We start from the raw sequence: 21631 nt of genomic DNA on the forward strand, positions 1-21631 counted from the left end.
AACACATTTGGATGATACTGGCCTTACAAAATGAGTTTAGAAGAGTTCCTTCCTTTTCTATTTCATGGGATAGTTTGAGGAGCGTTGGGTTAGTTCTTCTTTAAAGATCTGGTGAAATTCACCAGTAAATTCATCTCCCCTGGAGAGATATTTTATTACTGCTTTAATTTCATCACTTATTATTTATCTGTTTAGGTTTTTAAATATCCTCTTGGTTCAGTTTTTCTTTATGTGTTGAGAAATTTATCTATTTCTTATGGATTCTCAAATTTACTGGAATATGTATTTTCAAACTAATGACTAATGATTCTTAGGATTTCAGTAGTATCTGTTGCATGTCTGCTTCTGAAGTGAGCACATAGTAGTGTCTGTTGTAACATCCCGCTTTCCATTCCTAATGGTCTTATCAGTCTTTTTAAAGAACCAGTTCTTTTTGTCATTGGTTATTTGTATTCTTTTTGTGTCTGTTTTAGCTCTGATTTTTATAATGTCTTCTGTTGGATTTGGTTTGGTTTGTTCTTGATTTTTTTAAGACTTTAAGATGCATCAAGTTACCTATTTGAGATAACTCTGATTTTTTGATGTTGGCATTCATAGTTATAGTATAAACTTTATTTTGTAACTGCCATCATTGTATCCCAGAAATTCTACTATGATGTATTTCCATTTTCATTTAATTCTAGAAATTTTTAAATTTTGTCTGATTACTTCAGTGAGCCACTGATTATTTAAAATGAATTGTTCAATCTCCACATTTGTATAGTTTCTATAGCTTTTCTTTTTCGTTGATTTCTGGTTTTGTTCCATTATGTTCCAATAGCATGTAAAGGATTGTTTCAATTTTTTTGTATGTTTAAGAATTTTATGGCCTTAATGTCATCTGTTTTGGAGAACTTTCAGTGAACAATGAAAAAAAAGATGTGTATTCTGTAGTTGTTAGATAGAATGTTTGGTAGATGTCTGTAAAGTCCATGTGATCTGTAGTGTAGTTTAACCCTTTGTTAATTTTTTATTTGGATAACCTCTTTATTGGTGTCTATTATTATTGTATTATGAGTTTCATATACCTTTAGTATTTGTTTTATGAAATTGGATGCACTGGTGTTTGGTACATATGGATTTATAATTGTTGTACGTTGGTGAATTATTCCTTTTCCAATATACAGTGGCTTCCCTAACCACTATATATTGTCTCTTTTGACTAGTTTTGTCTGGAATTCTGCTTTTGTAAGATACTAAAATAGCTGGCTCCTGCTTGTTTTCTGATTCTATCTGTGTGAATATTGTTTCCATCTTTTGCTTTCATTTCACTTGTATTTCCTTGGTGAGGTGTGTTTCTTGGAAGTAGCAAACAGTTGGGTTTCGTGTTTTAATGCAGTCTGCCAGACTGTACCTTTTAATTGGAGAATTAAAAGTATTTATATTCAGAGCTATTATGGAAAAGCTTCTACTGGTTCCTCTCATTTTGTTGTTTTTTTAGTGCTTGATTCTTTGTTAACCTTAGAAGCTTACATATCCCTCCTTTTCTGTGTGTAATGTTAATTTATCAATAGCTTATCTACTCTTTCTGTTTTGTTTGCACTAGTCCTTTAATTATCCTTTGCAATGTTGGCTTAGTGGAAAAAGAAAAATAGTCCAAAAAATGTCTTCATGCCAAGGTGTTTAGACAGATAAAGTTTCTTTGAGGTAGCATTAGAAACCACCAGGTAGGGAGAAATAGTGAGTAGAAATTGTTTCAGCATCCAGTAATAGGCTGTTCCTGTGTGAGTACTGAGGCCTCCCCTGTCTTTTCTGTTGGGCAGGGCCAGTTAATGGTGTGTTGTCTCCCTTAGGGTGATATTCACTCCATAGGGTTTTAGCATTTGTCTGTGCATCCTGGAGCCACTGCTCCCTCTAACCAGTTTTGTGGTCTGTGAGTTGGTGAGGTACCCAACTTGCTGTAGAGGCCTCCTTGTCCACGCAGCTAGGGAGGCACAAATGTCCAAGCAGAAGTTCATTATCATATGTGTTGATGAATGAGGAGGCAGACAACTGAGTTCTGTACTGGAAAGGGCAGAATGGGGAGCCATGCACCTTGGTGGACTTGGTTGCTGTCTGTTCAGATTTATCACCTCAAAAAAGGTATATGATGGGTCTTGCTTCTCACTGCAGAGGGTGGTGCTGCAACCACCCTTCCCAGCCTGAGTGCCCACTTAAACTTCTCAGGATCTGCGGTTAGCCCTTGCCATCTCCACAAATGTCTTTTGGCCATATCTCACACAGTCACTTGGCAGAGTGTCAGTAGGGATACTAAAAGTGTGGTTTCCTGTAGCTTTATCCCTGAGGTAGCTCCATTGCAATAAACCCCTTCTCAAAAAGTGACTCCCTGTGATAGTACTCCAAGGTATGGTGAGCACTGCAGTGGTTCCTTCTTCAGAGCTAGCATGCTAGGCGAGGAGTTGCTTTCAGAGAAAATCCCCCACAGTGAATTTACTGCTTGCAGTGACTGTGGGTTTCTCTTTGACCTGGTGCTGCTGGTCCCCTGGGAGCCAGGGCTGGTGAGACTGTTCTTTCCTCTTTGTCGTTTGTCTGTTTTTCTATGCTTTTTAGCATTCTGATCATCTCTGCTTGATTCCTGGAATACTGCTTTTCTTTCTCCTCGCTGAGTGTGTGTTTTCTAACTCTTGATTCAAGCTTGGGAAGAGACTGAACCTGCTGCCTGTACCTACTCTGTCATTTGAGTCAAATGTCTATTTCATCGTTCTTCATGTTTTTCCCCTTGCTAAGAGAATTTTAGAGCAAGTCTGAGATATCATATCATTTTATCCCATAAGTGAAGATTTAAAAGCAGGAGACATTTTTATAATCACCAAAATGCCACTATGTCATTTTATAAGAGCAAGTAGTTTGTTTTTGGCATCATATGCTATACAGCTCATAATCAAATTCACTCATCTTATAACAGTTTGTTCAAAAGATGTTTCAGGCCAATGCAATACCTTGATTACTGTACTTCTTAAATCTCTCTTCATCTGAAGCAGTTGCCCCCATTTTTTGTACCTGCCAGTGAAGTGTTGCAGAAACTAGGTCACTTTTCTTGGAGCAGTGAGAGTGAACCTTTCAGAGCATTGTGCATGTGTGTGTGCGCGCGTGCATGTGTGTCTGTACAGAAAATTGAACTCAGGCCCTGGTGCTTGCCAGACAGGTACTGTGCCACTCAGCTATATCCCTGGCCCTGCTTTCAGAACTTTTAATGGTAACAAAAGGCTGGCTGCAGCACAGGTGCCAAAGGTTCGTTAGCACTATCTAGAGAATGTTTCATAAGCTAGACTTACTGGTTTATTTTCTTGTGGTATCACTAAATTTCTGCTAGAGGTTTAGAAATATTTACAGATCATACTGTATGCTTTGTGTTGAATAAAGAACTCAGTGCTTTTTGTTTTGCTGCTCAGTGATGCTAAACTTTATCATAGGATTTGAATTGTCAAAACAAATGCTTGATTTTCCCCCAAAATTTACTACTATCTGTATTTCAATAAATAAGACTGCCATTCATTTACATATTTTAGCTGAAAAATTTCAAGTTATCTTTGATAATTTCTCACCGTGATCTTCCACACTCAGTCTGTCGAGGAAGAAATTCTGCCTCTAGATCTTACCTGCAGTCCTTCCACTTGGTTCTGTCTGCCTCCACCTACTCCAGCTATCTGCACGATGATCCAACCTTCCTCCTCCTCCTCTGTGTGTGTTTCTGGGGAATTAAACTCAGGCATGCTAGGCAAATTGCAGCACTACTGAGCTCCACCCTCAGGCTTAAGCTGTCCTCTTTTTGTGCTTGAAATACTGCAGTATTCTCTTATTTGTTCTCTGTTATTTCATTTGCATTTTCCTATGTGTCCCAACAGATACTGCCTTGTATGTGCAAATAAAATAATGGCATTACTTTAGTATTATTCCCTCTAGTTTTCCTCATAGCTTTGTAAGGTTTATACTATGATTGACAAAAGCAGAAGGGCTGAAAAATATCTTTGTGAAACAAAACCTATTACCTGAGTTTGGTGGACTGGCTTTTATTACCCCTGCGAGTTAGATGGACAAGTAAGAGCTTGCAGTTACTGGAAATCAAGTACACCTCTACCTTAGATATGTCTTATACCTGTAAGTCACTTCCCCATTTCTGTGAAGCTTATCTCCTTCCTTTTATCAGTTCTCTTTTCAAGCCTTACCTATCACGCAAGCTTTCCTTGACATACTAGTTAAATAGCATGCCAACCCTTGATTAGGATCTTTCACTACATGGTAATTTCCCATCCTCACCCTCCAGGGTGCTTTTATCTGGCCTTGCAAATGTATAAATGCATGTATTTGTTCATAGCTTACATACCTTCTCCCCTGCCCTTGTACACTGAACTTAGTATCTTCAGAAATGTTTTTTCTCAATTAGTGTTAAGAGGAATACATAGCACACATGTGGCACTTACTGACCATATTACATGTTTGAATGAATGAGCCTGCCTGCCTGCTTGCTGTACTGGGGCTTGAACCCGGAGTCTTTGCACAGAGCTACATTCATAGACCTTTTTAAAAATTGAGAAGCAGTCTCACTACATCATTAAGTTGTCCAAGCTGGGCTCAAACTTTCTATACTTTTGTTTTAGGCACCCAGAGTGCTGAGATTACAGGTGTTTTCCAGTAGCAGATTTATGGAACCTCAGATCAAATATTTTACCTTACTTGAAAGAACTTCCTAGTGATAATTGCAAATGGATTCTCCATAATGTGTACTTTCCTTCATGGTATTCTCAAGTTTTTATAAGCTGTGTATTCTATGTTTTCCCATCTTTAAACTTTCCTTTCAGGTTTTACTGAGTATATTCTCAAATGATTTCCTAAATAGAGGGGAAAATAAACTTTCCTACGAGCTTAAATATCTTTTTTCTCTATCTTTATACTTAGTGATTTGGTTAAAGTATATTTTGGACATTATTTTCTCTCGGTGTTTTCCCCATTTAAGAAAAATATTTTTTGGTGGTTTTATTTTTGAGGCAGCATCACACTGTGTAACCAGGCTGGTCTTGAGTTTGCCATCTTTCTGAGTGCTGGCATTACAAGCACCCACCACTATGCCTGACCTTCCCCCAGTATTTTTGAAGTCCCTATATGAGTTCCTTGTGGAATCCATTTAGCTGATAAGAGTGATGCTTCTTAGTCACTTTTAAAATACATAACAACTTTATTTGCTTTTGTGAATTAAGTCATTTGTGTTTAAATTTTTCATGACTGTGTGCCAAGATTTTGACTGTACATAAAGTGTACAATTTGATAAGTGTAACATCCATGAAATTTTATTACTAGTGAAGGTAATGAAATATTATTCACCCACTTACATCAAGGAACCCCTCTCATTTCTTACCACCCTCAACCTTAGTCAACCACTGATCTCCTTTATGTTATTGCAAATTAGTTTATGTTTTCTAGAATTTTATATAAACAGAATTGTCCAGTGGGTTGTTTTTTTTGGAGGGGAGGTGCAAAGGATGGAAGCCAGGGCTTTGTGCATGTGGAGGTAGGCACTCTACCACCAGGCTACATACTTCCAGTGCCTGTTCTTTTTTCTAATTAATTGATTAATTTCTTCTTTTATACTAAGGTTTACTTTGAAGAATTATTTTAGTGCTTTAAAAAAGAGTTTTGCTGAGTTGCCCAAGATAGCCTAGATAATTATCCTTTTGCTTGAGCGTTTTGAGTAGTTGAGATTACAGTTGCAAACCACTGTACCCAGCTTGAGTAATTATTTTGGATTGACTTATGCTGGTGAGTGTATCAATATTTTGTTACTTTTTTCCTAAGTAGCATTCCCTGTATGGGTATACCATAATTTATGTATCATTCCATTTGGGGACTGTTACAAATAAAAGTGCTGTGGATATGTGTGCAGTTGTTGCATGGACATAGTGCTTTTATTCTTTTTTGATAAATACGTAAACATGGAATGAATGGATCACAAGGTAGGTGCGTGCTTAACTTTTTAAGAAACAAACTGTTTTCCATTAGTGACCCATTTAATATTGCTACCATTCATATAGTACCCTCTTATCTGTAGTTTTACTTTCCATAGTTTCAGTTTGACTGACTATAACCTAAAAGTATTAAATGGAAAACTACAGAAATAAACAATCAGTAGATCAAAATGTGTATAATTCTGGAGAGGGCTTGTGCCTTCCCACTCTGTCCAGTGTAGGCCATGAGTCATCCCTTTGTCCCACGTATCCATGCTGTGATGCCATCCACCGACTGGTCATTCGGTGGCCATTTCATTATCAGTAACACATGTTCAAATAGCCTGTACTTTTAGTAATGGCCCACAAAAGGAGTGTTATGATGCTGGCAACTCACATGTACCAAAGAGAAGACAGACGGTGCTTCCTCTGCATGAAAGTATGAAAGTTCTTGACTTAATAAGGAGAGAAAAATCACATGCTGAAGTCATTGAGATCTTTGCTGGGAAAAAAATTTTCTCGATAAAAGTTGTCATGCTGATTTTGCTATTGCATCTCAGACTACAAAAGTTACAACCACAGTGCATGATAAATGCTTAGTTAAGATGGAAAGGCATGGTACATATCTGTAATCCCAGCACTTTGGGCAGGAGAATCACAAGTTCAAGACCGGCACGGGCAACTTAGTGATTTAGCAAGACCCTGTCTCAAGAAATTTTTTAAAAGAACTGGGCATGTAGCTCTGTGCAAAGCCCCTGGGTCAGCCTGTAGTAACACACACATGGCAGTAAATTTGTGGGTGGAAAATGTGAACAAAAATGCTTTTCAGTCAAGGGTCCTGTGAGCATGGATTCATTATGAGCACTTCAGCAAGAGATCCCCTGAAATGAATGATACTATGCCATTTGTGCAAGTGGGAGATGGTTACACAGATTCAGGAGTAAGTTTGAACTAAGAAGCATAAAAATTACAGGATAGACTGCATTGGCTGGTGGAAAAGTGGGTGCTCTATTTCTGGTAGAGTTAAAGAAGTTAGTAAAGGAGAAAGGACACCATTCAAAGCAAGTCTCCCAATTGTGATCAGAGTGTACTCTTGTATTAGAAGATGTTCAGATGTTAGAACTTGTATCCATAAGAGCATGAAGGAGGCACAGGGCAGAAAAACAGAAGGACAGGTTAACTATGGTACCCAACACAGCAGGATATAAGGCCAGCATAGTATATAAAGTGAAGAATTTATAGACTTCCAAAACCAAAAATGGCTGACTGTGTTCTGGCTACATAATCAGAAACCATGGGTGACAGACATCTTGTTTATGAAATGGTTTCACCCAGAAGTGAAAAATAATACTTGGAAGTAAAAGGATGGCAATTTAAAGTCCTATTAATAGTCAATGCACCTGGATATTTTCAGTCTTTGCTATGCAAATGAAAAAGTGGAGGGTAGTGTATTTACCTCCAAATACAAGCTCATGGCTTCAGACTCTTAACTCTAGGGCCCTGTCCAGTTTGTCCAGGCCACGGATACTTGCCTGGTGTTTGATCACTTACCATCAGCAATTGATGCAAACTGTAATCTACCCATAATGCAGTCCTAGGAACCATTTACTATTGCTAATGCAATAGTATTCATCAAAGCTACATAATCTTTCTAGATTGTATTTTTTCACTTAACATTATAGTTACGATACCACCTATCTGTAATTCCAGTACTTGGGAAGGTGAAACATATCTTAAGTTTGAGGCCAATCTGGGCTGCATAGGAGACCCTGTCACCAAAATATAAATATATAAACACGTGTTATGTGCCACATGATGACATTTTGGTCTGTGATAAGCTGTATACTGATGTTTATGCAGTGATGAAATTGAATAAAGGCTCATTTTTCAGAATTTATTTTTATCTTTAAGTGATGCATAATTGCACATTTAGTTTTTCTCCTTTTTCATGGCTGAATTGTTTGTCTTTTTAATATGCATAATAGTGTATTTTCTGGATGTACCACAGTTTATCCATTTACCCACTGTGGGACATCTTAGTTGCTCTGAGGTTTTGGCACTATTGAATAAAGTTGTCATAAACGTCTGTATGGGTTTTGGTTTGTAGATAAGTTTTTAGCTCCTTTGGGTAGTTCTTTAGGAGTATATCTTATGATTAGAGTACATTTAGTTGTGTAACAAATTTTAATTTGTCTTCTAAAAAGCTTTGCCATTTTGTATTTCAACCAGCCATGAATGAGATAGCCAGTTTTCCCAGCACCATTTGTTACATAGGCTATTTTTCCTCCTGTGTATGTTTTTGACTCCTTTGTCAGATAATAAAGATGACTGCGTTTGGGGTAATTTCTACAGCCTCTATTCTGTTTCATTGGTCTGCTGTCCCTTTTTGTGCCAATACTATGCTGTTTTTTGTTTTGTTTTGTTCTGCTTTTTTAATCACTAGCTTTGTAATGTAACTTTAGCCTGAGACTGTAATGCCTCCCTGTTTACTTTTATTGCCCAGGATTGCTTTTGGTGTTCTGGTTTTCTTTTGGTTTCACGTGAATTTTAGCATTGTTTTCTCCAGTTCTGTGCAGTGGCTGGTATTTTGGGATTGTGTTAAATCTGTGTTTCAGTTTTGGAAGTATGGCCATTTTGACTTGCAGTGGTTGTTCCTATCTAGGAACAGGGGCTATCTTTCCATTTTCTAATGCCTTCAATTTCCTTTTTTGTTTTGTTTTTTAGCATACTGTTATTTTTATTGTAGAGGTCTTTCACTTCCTTAGTTCGGTTAATTCCTAAGAATTTAATTTTTCTTTGTGCTACTGTGATTGATATTTTTTTCCTAATTTCTTTCTCAGTGAGTTCATTATTAGCATAAAGGAACGCTATTGCTTTGTGCATGTATGTAGATTTTGTAACCCATTACATTACTAAATTTGGGTTACTCTAAAAGTCTTTTGATAGTTTTTAAAACAATTTTTGAGGCTTCTATATAGCGGATCATGCCATCTGCAAGTGATAATTTGATTTCTTCCTTTCCTAAAAATATCCTTTTATTTCTTTTTCTTGCCTAATTGCTCTTGCTAATGTTTCAAGTACATACTGTTGAAAAACAGTGGTGATAGTGATCATCCTTTTTTGTTGTTGTTGTTTCTAATTTTAGAGGGAAAGTTTGGAGTTTTCTCCACCTAATATGTTGGCAGTAGATTTGTCATAAATGACTTTATTAGATTAAGAGTAAGGTCTTTTTATACTTATTTTCTTTATAGTGTTTTTACTGTGGAAGGATGTAAAATACCAACTAAAGGTAGCAACTTTCTCTGCTAGCAGTTGAGCAGTATTCAACAGTAATACCACGAAGTTAATAACTGTTATACTTGTTAAGGTTGGGGGGTGAAGAATGAAAAAAGTCAATTTGAAAAATTAATCAGTGGGATACGAGGAGGAAAGAAAAGTGACATGGAGTCCTATTAAGGAGTAGGAAGAAAGTAATAGTGTTAGAAAATAGTTGCAGAAAAATGAACAAGAAGATAAAAAAATGCAGGAAATAAGAAAATGGTTGAAAGGGAAAAAAAGAACAAGATAGAAAAAAAACCTGTTAAAAGAGAAAGAGAGAAAAAAGAGCAAAACCCCCAACCCCTCAGAAAACTTAATAAAGGAAAGGTAAAACAGTAAACTCATAAAAAGTTTGCCTGGTACAGTTCTCCTTGCCTACCTTTACGGCATGTAGAGTTTTGAGGTACCCTTTCTGCACTCCCCTGTCTGTTCACTAGTTCCTTTAGAATTTTTTTTTATTAAGTTTATTGGTTCATTTTAGGTATACATAATGAACTCATTCATCAGAGGGAATTTGTACTTGTAGATGATACATCTTGGTTCTTTTATTTTCCCCTTCACCTATCGTGTCTTCAACCTCTCTTCCCCCCCCCCCCTTGTTTGCAAAAGCTTTGTTTCCATGTTTTCCCTTCTTTTCTTTAGAATTTATTCTGCTAAGTGTTCTCTGAACTTCCTTAATGTGTGATTTGATAATTGACATTAGTTTGACGGTAATTCTCGGCATTATTATTACAAATTTTTATTTTTTACTTTTCTGTTTTCTGTGTTTAAGTATTTCCTTGTTCATTAATTACACTTTTTGTACAAGTCCTACAATTGTTGTATATTCGAGTCCATTTTATTTTTCAGTATTAATTTTTTTTCAGTTTCGTAGTGTGCTGTTGATAATATCCTTAAAGTTAGTTTCTTTGACCATGACCAATCCACTCATAAGGCTGCCAAAGTTGTTGCTTGTTTCTGTTACAATGTTTTTGATATTTAACAATTCTTTTTTTAATTCTTTCTTAGAATTCTCATTTCTCTGCTTTGTATTGCTTGTCCATTTTTATGTGCTGTCCATTGTATCCATTAGAGCCCTTAAGAGCTCGATTAAATGGATGATGCTGTAATTCCTTTTATATTTACTTTGCTTATGGTTCTTTTTTGCTTTCTTTTTAGGTTAATACCATCTGTTGGAATGACACTGGAGAATATATTTTATCTGGCTCAGATGACACCAAGTTAGTAATTAGCAATCCTTACAGCAGAAAGGTAAAGTGGTCTTTCTTTAAAAAATAAAAAAAGATGAAAAAGATGTGTGTGTAAAACATTTAATAAGAGAAAAAAATCCAAAAGCTAGAAATAAAGAAATTGTAAATAAATATGGGATGGGCATTTTCTTGTTGCTAAATTGAATAATTTAGAAGTTATTACATGTAGGTCTTTTAGTTTCTTTAGGGATATGTAAGATTTTAGCTATCCTTTCAAATTCTAGAAAATTTAAATATACTTTGTTTCATCCACATGGATAGTAATTGCCACAAGTGACATTGTCTCATAACATTGAGAGGAAAAAAGAAAATGTGATACTTTTTCAGTAGGTTAATTTCCTTAACATTGTAATTTACTTGTAAGGTATTAGAAACAGATTTTAATTTTCACTGTTTTGAAGCAAAAGTCTTCAAATTAGATACTTCATTTTACATTTAAGGGCACTTTGGTATGTAAATACTTAACAGAATTAATGTATATTAGTTAAGGTTTTTTCTTTTTGGTGGTTCTGGGGATTGAACGCAGGGACTCATGAACCAGGCAAGTGCTCTGCCACTGAACTGCATCTCCACCCCAGTTTTTTAAGTTTGATTACTAGTTTCTAGAGTGTTGGAATTTTGCATCTCAGTAAGTCATTTAAATTTGTGTCTCATGCTATTCGCTATATAGCATCTTTAATTTTATAAACATCTTCAGTTTTATAAACATTTAATTCTATTTGTACTGCAGATTGAGTCCATGAACACTCTACCACTAAGGTACATATCCAGCTCCTACCCCCCACTCTTTAAAATTTTGAGACAGAATCTTGCTAAGTTTCTCAGGCTGACCTCAAACTTGTAATCTTTCTGATTTAGTCTCTCAAATAACTAGGTTTACAGACTAATGGCATTGAACCTAGTTTTAAGTTATTTTAATTTTAAGCATTTAGAGAGAATATTAAAAATATTGAAGGAAGATATATTTGTACTTCAAGTTTTGTAGATGATAATTAAAAGATAGCACTCTTATTTGTCTCCTGAAATGATCTTATTTCAACTGTTACATCATTTAGTTAGCAGTTGTACTGTGCAATCTTCAGATTTTTTTTTTTATTTTAGAGAGAATAAAACCAAGCAAAATAAAACAGGATAAAGCCAGTCAAAGCCAGACAGTATAAGTGACACAGGATTTCAAAACAAAATAATAGGAAATCAACAGTGATTACTATAATGCCTCTTGTTGTCTTCAAAATAACTGCCTGTTCCATCAGACATAGTAAAATCAAACAAAACAGAAACAAAATAGAACCAGTAAAAACAAAACAAGGAAGCCAGACAGTGTAAGTGACACAGGATTTCAAAACAAGATAATAGGAAATCAACAGTGATTACTATAATGCCTCTTGTTGTCTTCAAAATAACTGCCTGTACCATCAGACATAGTAAAATCAAACAAAACAGAAACAAAATAGAACCAGTAAAAACAAAACAAGGAATGCAATACCGGGCTTCAAAACAAGATAATAGTAAATGAAACATGGCTACCATAATGTGTCTCGTCTTCAAAACAGCTGCCCTTACCATCAGATATAATGAAATCAAGATAAAACAATAAAACCCAACAAAGAAAAACAATGAGAAGATACAGGATTTCAAAACAAGATAAAATAGGTAATTAACAATGGCCACCACCTTCAGAAGATCCCCCGTGTATACTACATTGCGTATTGTTATCCTCAATAGATGATCAAACTACTGGCTTTAGGTCTTCAAAATCAGAGAAACACCAAACACTACAAACATTAGGTTGTATTTTACTTCATTTTCTATCATCACAGACTGAGTTTCTCTGGATTAGCTGGTTGCTGGCACGTGGTGGGAGAGGGGAGATGTTGGTTCCTTTTGTCTTTTTGCCCATGTGTTGGAAGAGACTCTCGCCTAGTCAGTCCACCCATGGTGCAGACTCACAGGAGGTTTTAGCTTATTGTTGACTTCTTGTTCTCCCTAGGCCCTGCAGTCTATGAATGGCCTACATTGTTTTATATGAAACAAATTGTTACCACTTTCAATCCTTTCCCCTTTAAAATATTATGAATTTTAAAAAATTATACTGTTACATTTTCTCAGAGAACATTCTAACACAAAGCTACTACTCTGGGCCAGACATTGTATTTTAAAAATGATAGTAAATATAATGTGTAGGCAGAGTTTGATTTTATCCTTGTGAACTTTATAAAGTATCAGTTCATAGTTAGTGACAGGTGTGTACATAAGTAACTGTATGACCTGATAGACAGTAGACTATTAGAGTTTAAGGTAAAATTGGACATACTGATGATGTACGATTTAGAGTAGGGTTTTCTGGTCACATTTCTCAACAGTTTGCCTTATCCAATTAGAGTTGTGAATCTATTTACTGAGGGCAAAGTATACCCTTAGATGACTCTTAATGTTGATGGGGCCAGCCGTTTAAGAAAGTGTTTCTTATGTGCCCTTGTAATGTGCCCTTGGTTTCTTTATACAATCTTACGAAAATTGTGTGCTGTATATAAAGTATGCATTATCTTTATACTAAACTTTGTTGTAGTGTTTTAACTTCTTTTTTCTTTTTGTGGTACTGGGGATTGAACTCAGAGCCTTTGCGGTGAGCTGCATCCCAGCCCATTTTTTATTTTGAAACAGGATTCTGTTAAGTCATTAGTTGCCCAGGCTGGGCTTAAACTTGTAATCCTCCTCTCTTTACCTCCCAGAATGCTGGGATTATAAGTGTGTACTACCATACGTGGATTATTTCAGTGTTTTAAAACTTGCTCATATTAATATTTAGAATAGTGTGACTAAAGCTGCCAGGCGTAGTCAGTATTTCGTTTTCTTGTTCTCTTATTGATTTGAAATTTAGTTTTTTAAAAAGTTGTTTTACTTAAAATTTTTTACGTAAGTGGCCAAGTACCATATGAAGAGCTCTGACGTTTAATTTTTGCTTCAATAGCAGCCTAACTTGTTAATTACCCTTCTGTTCTTTGAATATCAGTAGTTATTTTCAAATTTGTAAGCTCTTTAATGTTCAGAACCCTTTGAAGTTCTGTTGAGAATTTAGTTGTTCCCCTACCCTGGGGCATTTGTTATAGGGGTGCTGTGGATGTCGAACCAGGGGGTTGCTCTCCGTTCCCTGTGTTTCCATACACCCCTATGGAGTCCTTCTACTTAAATCATCTCTAGATTGTTTGGTATTGCATAGAATGTAAATGCCACACAAATAGTTATTAAACTCTATTCTTTAGGGAATAATGACCCCAAAAAGTAAGTAATGATAAAATAAACAACTTCTTTGTTTTGTAACATTTCAGTGGTGGCTGGTTGGTTGAGTCTGCAAAAATAGACCTCATGCATAGAAAGCACTGTTTATTTCTTGGCTGCTTCACAACTCATTTTTCTTCCTTAATTTTCTGCTTTTACATTATTTGTCTAATAATTTCTCTGAAAATCTATCTTTTTAAAAAGGTTATTTTTTTTGTAGTGACAGCAACTGCATATTGTTGATTGTATCAGTCAGATCCAGTAAGAAAAACCACACACTTGACTTCATTAGGAAAGCTTCAATATAAAGAACGTTGCCTATGAAAAGAAATTGGGATACTGAGGGTTTGGCTACTAAATGTAAAGATCAAAAGAAAAAAAAAGCCCTAGATACAGTGAGCCACCACTTGCCTTAGGGCTAAGATAAACTACTCAAGGAAGTGGCCTCTTAAACCTCCCTGGTACTAAGACGTGCACATTACTGAACAGGGCATGCCATGGGTCACTGGGTGGCAGAGGAGCTGCTTTAGTGGCAGGCTGGTAGAACTTACTGGAAGGCCTCCTGCTATGGTTGTGAAGAGGACTGTTGAAGGAGAGGTGACTCATCAAACACAGTGCAAACTATCCCAGGACTTGGGGAGGAAGGTGGTGATGCAGGTGAAGCTGCTGGCTGCTGGCTAGTGTATTGCTGGTTTAGGGACTGCGCCCTGGAGAAGCTCACCACCCTGCAAAACTCTGGTACTGTGGTGGTAGAGGAGGAGCCTCCCTCGATGGAGGGCCTAGAACTGGAGAATCCACACATGCTACACCGAGGAGAGAACATCAGAAATAGGAAGTAAATTCTTCTTCGTTAAAATATTCTTCTAGTACCTCCTCCTGACAAAGCTTAACAGTTTGGCAACTGACAAATGAAAAATATTTAAAGGACGCAGCTATATTGCTTACTCTATAAAAATGAGGGGTAAATTTGCAGCTAAGAAACAGTAATTTGGTAAGTGGCTCAGCAGTTGTACCACTACCTACGTTTTGGGAACTATTGCAATGTGAGCATTATTTAATATCTAGGTATTTGAATGAAGGGATCCATTAAAAAGTGAATTGTATTATGGGAGTGTAATGATATATGTATATGTCTTGGTTGCTTTTCTCTTGGTGCTGAGACACAACACTTGACGCCCAAAATGAAGGTAGGAAAGGTTTATTTGGCGTAACAGTTTTTGGAAGTTTCCGTACTCAGCTGGCCCCAAGGTGGTGTGGCATGGTTAAGGGGCAGCCATTCATGGCGGCCACAAGCTGCAAGAACAAAAAGGGCGAATATTTAGGGAAGACGCCTTCTTCCCTCCTTTATATTGTCTGCCAGCTCCCAGCCACTGGGCGGGTGCAGCACTTGCACTGCCAATCCTAGCACTAGATGATGAACCAATCACAGTTGCTAGATTCAGCCATCTCTATGACTGCGTGAGGCTTTGGGGGCACATTTAAACAGACCACAATGTGTATAGATGTATGTTGATTTTTTACAGTTCTGTCCAAGTTTTCTAAACTTTTCTGAACAGCTTTTCCTTATACATAAATTGGGAATTAGTTCATCTCCATAATATTTTTCTAAAATATATTTATATTTCTGTTGGTCTTTACCTTTTGGAAATTTTTTTATGTATTTAGGTTATATAGTGATGTATGAATGGACCTGTTTGGCTGTTTGAAACTGGGTGTTGCAGGTTACCATTTACTTTTAGGTACACAAACTAATCTGCTAAGAAACTGGATTTTAACAGTTCATAAACAGTGGCTAAATTTTAGTAAAATGCCTCATGATATCTGGTTCAATAAACTGGGGCATCATACTTTTAATTAAGATTATGTTCTTATTTTTGTTGGTTTTAGCTTGTGAACTTGCACATAGAGGGTATATGTAACAATTTTTATGTCAGTGAGAATGTGGGAGACTAGCAGACCAAAGTCTTATTTAATATTATCAATCTTATAAATTGTTAATGGTTTTTGAGATGTTTTCACCATATAGGTCAGACTGGCCTTGAACTCACTATATTGCTGAGGGTGGCCTCAACTCGCAGCAAACCTCCCAGATGCTAGGATTGCAGGGATATGCCGCAACACTTGGCCTTTTTTCTATATTTAAGCAGTTAAGATATTTAACTATTATCATCCTTCAACCTAAAAGAATTTCATATTGAGGCTATGTTTGATTAATGGTTTATTTCAGTGATATTTTAATTTACTTGCCTTGAGTTAACAAGAGCAAAACTTGATGTTTTTAAATTCTACTTAAATACTTACTTAGGACAGTGTTTTTCTGTAATGCTTTTCATTACCATCATCAGAATTTTAAGTGTTAAAATCAGTAGGGGAAGTAAGTTTTGAAAGGGGCCTCTGAAATTGAGATTAAAAGAAGGGGACTCTTTTCCTCACTAATTCTCTTTAATAAAGGAGTCCTTTTAGTTAATAGTGATGAATGAAGCAGTGAGGCTTCTGCTTTTGTTTTTAAAGCTGTGTGTAAACCAGTTAAATGAAGGTAAACCCCAGAGTGATGATGACTGCTAAGATGAATGCACCCACAAACCCAAAGCCTATTAATCAGCCCAGAAATTAAAGATTGTGTGAGTGACGTGTACGGTTAGCTGCTCAGCAAACCACCCTGAAGTAGTTGACAGGGCTTAGGACCGTGATACCTGTCTTTAAGGGTTCACACTAATTTTTCTTTATATTCCATGATATTGGTGTGTCAGCTGGTTGTTTTATAGTGTGACTCTCAATGTGGATTTGTCTGGTTGCTTTTTCTATGAGTAGATTTAGATTAAACATTTTTGGTAAGAGTCCCCACAGGTGGCATTATGGTACACAATGTTAGTTGTTCCCTCACTGAGTGAGTTTGACTCTTCACTTGGGCTGCGCTTTGTAACTAATGAACTATCTCTGAGGCGGTATATATGTTGAGACCATGGAAAAATTTTTTCCTGAAAGCCTTTCCTCTGCCAGTTTTCATATTAACTAATGATTAGTACCTGAATCCGTTTTTTGTAATGTGATTAAAAACCAGTAATTGATTGATTTGTTTGTTTGTTTTGTTTTGGTGATACTGGAAATTGAGCTCAGAGCCTTAGAATGAAGCTATATCCTTCCCCCATTTATTTTTTTCTGAGGCAGGGTCTCACTACGTATGGTGGTTAATTAAGTATCAAACTTGAGTGGGGAAGGCCCAGCTGAATTTGTCAGTTTGGTTCTGGGTGTGGCAGGCTCACTCTTAAGGATTTTTTCCCAACAGTATGGCGGGGTGCGGATTTCAGCTGATTTTCCTTGAAAGAGCTTCAGCAGTTCTCTTTGGAGCTGCTCCTGTCCTCTCAGTTGCCAAAGATGGCTGCTGGTTTCTTTGTGGAGCTCAGGTCTTGACCTTTGCTTTGGGCGTGATCTCCTGGCTTCTGCTTAGCTTCTGCACAGGGCTTTAGGCCTGATTCAGATTCTGTAACATCTAGTGCGGACCCTTGGACCTTCCTGTGCAGAGCCCTTAAGCCTTCTGAGGTGAACTTATATGGATGTTGCGGGAGCCCCAAGCCCTCTGAGCTCCAAGCCTTGGGCTAGATCCTTTGGATCTCTAGTGTGTGGACTGATCTTTACACTGTCTTGCATTTGACCTGTGGGTGACCATTGTATGTCAATCTTGTACATTTCTGTGTCCTGCAATAAATCTAATTCTGAGCATGTGCAGTCCTTAGAGGAGCCTTGCCCTGGCCTTGCAACCTCTCGTAAGCACTGACCTAATATACTAGGTTGGTCTGGCGAGGCTTGTACTTGTAACAGGCCTTCCTCAAGAGTGCTGGGTTTGCAGGCATGTACCTCATGCCCAGTTTAGAAGCAGTGATTTTAAAGTTTGTCATCCTTTCTACATTTGATTGATTGATTACAGTGGAGAAGATTGAATTTAGGGCCTTTTTATTTATTACACGCTTGCTCTGTCACTAAACTGTACCCCCATTCCAGGCTTCTGTTTGTTTTGTTATTTTTGTTGTTTCTGAAACAGCATCTCACTATGTAGAATATGCTGGCCTTGAACTCATTTATGCAGCCCAGACTGATCTTGAACTCATGGTGATTCTCCTGCCTCAGCCTTCTGAGAGTTGGAATTACAGCCATGCACTAGCATGCCCAGTAGGTTCTGTGTTTATTAATTTACATTTGTAGTAGCTTTCTGTCATTCTAGCATAAGATGCATAACTTCTAAAAAAGGCAGTGAAGATGTGGTGGTATCTGTAATCATAACACATGGGAGGCTGAGGCAGGAAGATCACAATTTTGACCCCATCCTAGGCTATATACAGCAGGGCGATACTGGATGACAGAGTGAAAACCTATCTTAAGAACCAGGACTACTAAAAACACAGCAAAGTTTATTTTGGCTCACACAGATGGAAATTTCGGAACATGATGCTTGGCTCTGTTGCTTTGAGCCTGTGATGAGACAGCACATTAGAGCAAAGGTTGTGGCAGAGTAGAACCACCCACCCCGGGACCAGGAAGTAATGAGGAAGAGGAAGGGTCGGGGTTTCTCATTCGCCTTCAGGGGGCACACGCCCCAGCACCTCAGGTCTGCTTTATGCCACTCTCAAAGATTCACCCTCTTCTTGTTGGATCTACCCTGGGAACCAAGCCTTCAACATATCTCTCTGAATTATGGTGACATTCAGGATCAAAGAATTGTGTAAATAAGAGCATTTGCTTGTCCCCAGCATCCTGTGAAAGAATTAGCATGGACTTAACAGATTTTTGCTTTTATTCAACTGGTCTTTCAGGATATAACTAAGCCAACTTTGTGTCTATGCTTTGATCTGTCCCTGTTTTTGTTTTTTTAAAGCACAATAAATATTCCTACTCACTTTGTGTTCCCTTGTGCACCCACCGTGAAGATACACTGTAATTTATTCTACTAGTTTTTTGTGGTTATTTTCACCTTGGATACAAAAGTGAAAATAACGCTATATAGTCCAGGCTGGCCTCCAATTCATGGTGATCCTCCTGCCTCAGCCTCCCATGCTGGGAATACTGGCATGCGCCTCTACCCCTGGCCCTATTCAACTAATCTTATATTTTGCTCTTATAAATAACTGAGTAAATAACCTTGTACATAAGTTATTCTTGTATTGTTGGAGTCGTGTCTTTAGAGTAATTTCCTGGAAAGTGACTTGCCTACCCAGATAGCTAACACAACTTCTGTGAGTTACTGCTGAGCTACCCTCCACTGTGGAGAACCATCAACACTGTTCCCAGTGAGAGCTGGTCCCCCCACTTGCTTACTGAGTCTGTTGTCAGGCTTTTGAATATTTGTCAGGCTGTTAAGTGAGAATTAGAATCAATTCGCTTATGAATAATAAGTATTTTGTTATATTTTAAAGGGGTATTTGAGTATCTGCAGATTGTCTGTTTGGGTGTTTTGCCAATTTTTAAAAATGTGTTATTTTTCTTCTCAATTTTCAAGCATGATGGAGAAATTAGTTCTTCAACAGCAATATATGTTACAGATACTTAATTTAATTTAATTTGTTTTTCCCCGTGCTGGGGGTTGAGCTCAATGCTAGAGGTTGCTCTACCTATCCCTTTTAAAAATTTATTTTGAGATATAGTCATGTTACCCTGGCTGGCTTCAAACTTGTGATACTTCTACCTTAGTTTCTGGAATGGCTGAGTTTACAGGTGTGTGCCAGTGTCCCCAGGTAGCATATTTAAATTTAAACTGTATTTCTGTTATAGTAATTCTGATCTTTTGAGCATAGTTAAGGAATTGGATTTTGGGACTTCCGCTGTTTCCTTCATCTGTTCCATTTCACTGCTTTGAGATTAAGAACTATTAAATTCAGTTTAGTTCTTCATTCTGAAGGGAATAATTTAATCATTTAATGTACGGTTAATTTCCAAAGTGTCTTAGTTACTTTTCTCATTTCTGAGATAAAATATCTAATTCCCAAAGTTAGGGGAAGAAAGGTTTATTTAGCTTATAGTTCATAGAAGTTCCATTCGGTAATCTGCTGACTCCAAGGCAGAGTGGCTTGGCAGAAGGCAGCAGTTCAAGTACCAGAAGAAAGCAAAAGCAAGCAGGGGTGGGGGGCTTTCTGTCCTTTATGTTGTATCCAGGTTACCTGCCTTACGGCAGATGTAACACTCACACCCTTAATCCCACATGGACCATGAATCAGTTACAAGCTGGATTCAGTCACCATGACTGCATGAAGCTTGGGGGGAGACATCTAGACACAAACCATAAGAATAAGTTTGCCCTGATAGTTCTTTCTTATTTGCTAGTATTTTATGAGTGAGTAAAATAAGCCGAACAAGTAGAAATATGCACATTAATTTTCATAGCCCTAATTCAGTTGATGGTACCCCGTTTTCTTATTTCAGAGGGAACAAAAGGGAAAATATATGTGGTTCTGGTTTTTCCCTAACTATAATTTGGAATTGAATACTGTAGTCTTTTGTTGAAATGTGACTTGTCAAGGAGAATTTATTACCAGCTATGAGTATATTAAATACAAATATTTCTTCCTAGGAATAATAAATTACTACTAATAATAAATTAGTAATAATAAATTACTAATAAATGAACTACTTTCTCTATATGTTTTAGGTTTTGACAACAATTCGTTCAGGCCATCGAGCAAATATATTTAGTGCAAAGTTCTTACCATGCACAAATGATAAGCAGATTGTGTCCTGCTCTGGAGATGGAGTTATATTTTATACTAATGTTGAACAAGATGCAGAAACCAACAGACAGTGCCAATTTACGTGCCATTATGGAACTACCTATGAGGTACATTATGGTTCTATGTATTATATATATGTAAATTTGTATGTTTTTGTGTAAGTATATGTGCATAGAAATTATTGACTAGAAATTATTGGCTAGATTTCAGCAAAGCATTTGAAAAATTCATCTTGGTAGACTTGTGGATAAAGTTAAGAAATAAGATGCAAGATATACTTATTATGTAAGATGGATTTGTAGTTGCTTAAGCAAAAATGTCAACTTACGAAGTCTTGGGAAACACACTCATCATACCCAGATTGTAGTACTTAACAGATTTTCATATCAGAAGGAACACTGGTACAGTAGACTGAAGAATCAAGTTTTTGTTGAATGTTAGTAATCTCAAGCCCTGAGCTAAATTGAATGAGGTGATTTTAAGATTTAAGATTTAAGACTCTTGTTATTCCCTATTTGCTTCAGAAAGATTGCTCAGCCTGCAAAGTGCTCTTTTAAAATGTTTGTTTGCAATTTTCATATCAAATTACTGTTTCTATTAATTGCCTGGTAATCTTCCTCCATCACTTGAATTTCAGTTCTCTGTGTCCTTATAGTTGTATTGTACTTATATGAATAGCACAGAGATGGATTTTGTTTCCTATCCATCCTCAAGTTTTGGTTAGGATGGATCAAACTGGGGGCGTTGTGCATGCTAGGCAAGTACTGTACCACTGAGCATTACCCTAGCTGTGTGCTTTCTACTTTTCAGTTGTCTCTATTCATGTCATCTCTTACTTTTTTAATTGCTTGGGGGTTTTACTTTATTTTGCTTCTGCCACTTTTCTTGGAATGGTGTGTACCATGTTGTGGATATAGGCAGCTGGGTAGCTGGCTCTTAGAAGGAATGTACATAATGCATAACCTAAAAATGTCATTTTCCTCTGTGGGATTACTTTGGATTTGAAACCCAACAAAGATTATAAAATATGTATCATACACAGAAGTCTTTTCTTCTTCATTTAATTATAACTGGCACAACATGCTAATTT

General features: G+C 36.9%; 1 protein-coding gene across 11 annotated transcripts in view; it reads left to right on the forward strand.

Annotated features, from left to right (window-relative positions):
* Dcaf6 (DDB1 and CUL4 associated factor 6) overlaps positions 1–21631 on the forward strand; it is a 135853-nt gene that overhangs the window by 19662 nt on the left and 94560 nt on the right. For all 11 annotated transcript variants that reach the window (XM_063253607.1, XM_063253612.1, XM_063253609.1 and 8 more), the window contains exons 3-4: positions 10455–10547; positions 20463–20648. In XM_063253607.1, coding sequence (XP_063109677.1) covers positions 10455–10547; positions 20463–20648 — 279 coding nt within the window. The remainder of the gene's footprint in view (positions 1–10454; positions 10548–20462; positions 20649–21631) is intronic.

The sequence above is a fragment of the Cavia porcellus genome, unplaced genomic scaffold, assembly GCF_034190915.1.
Source record: "Cavia porcellus strain 051 isolate PalLab524CR breed Dunkin Hartley unplaced genomic scaffold, mCavPor4.1 scaffold_7, whole genome shotgun sequence".
Classification (NCBI taxonomy): domain Eukaryota; kingdom Metazoa; phylum Chordata; class Mammalia; order Rodentia; family Caviidae; genus Cavia; species Cavia porcellus.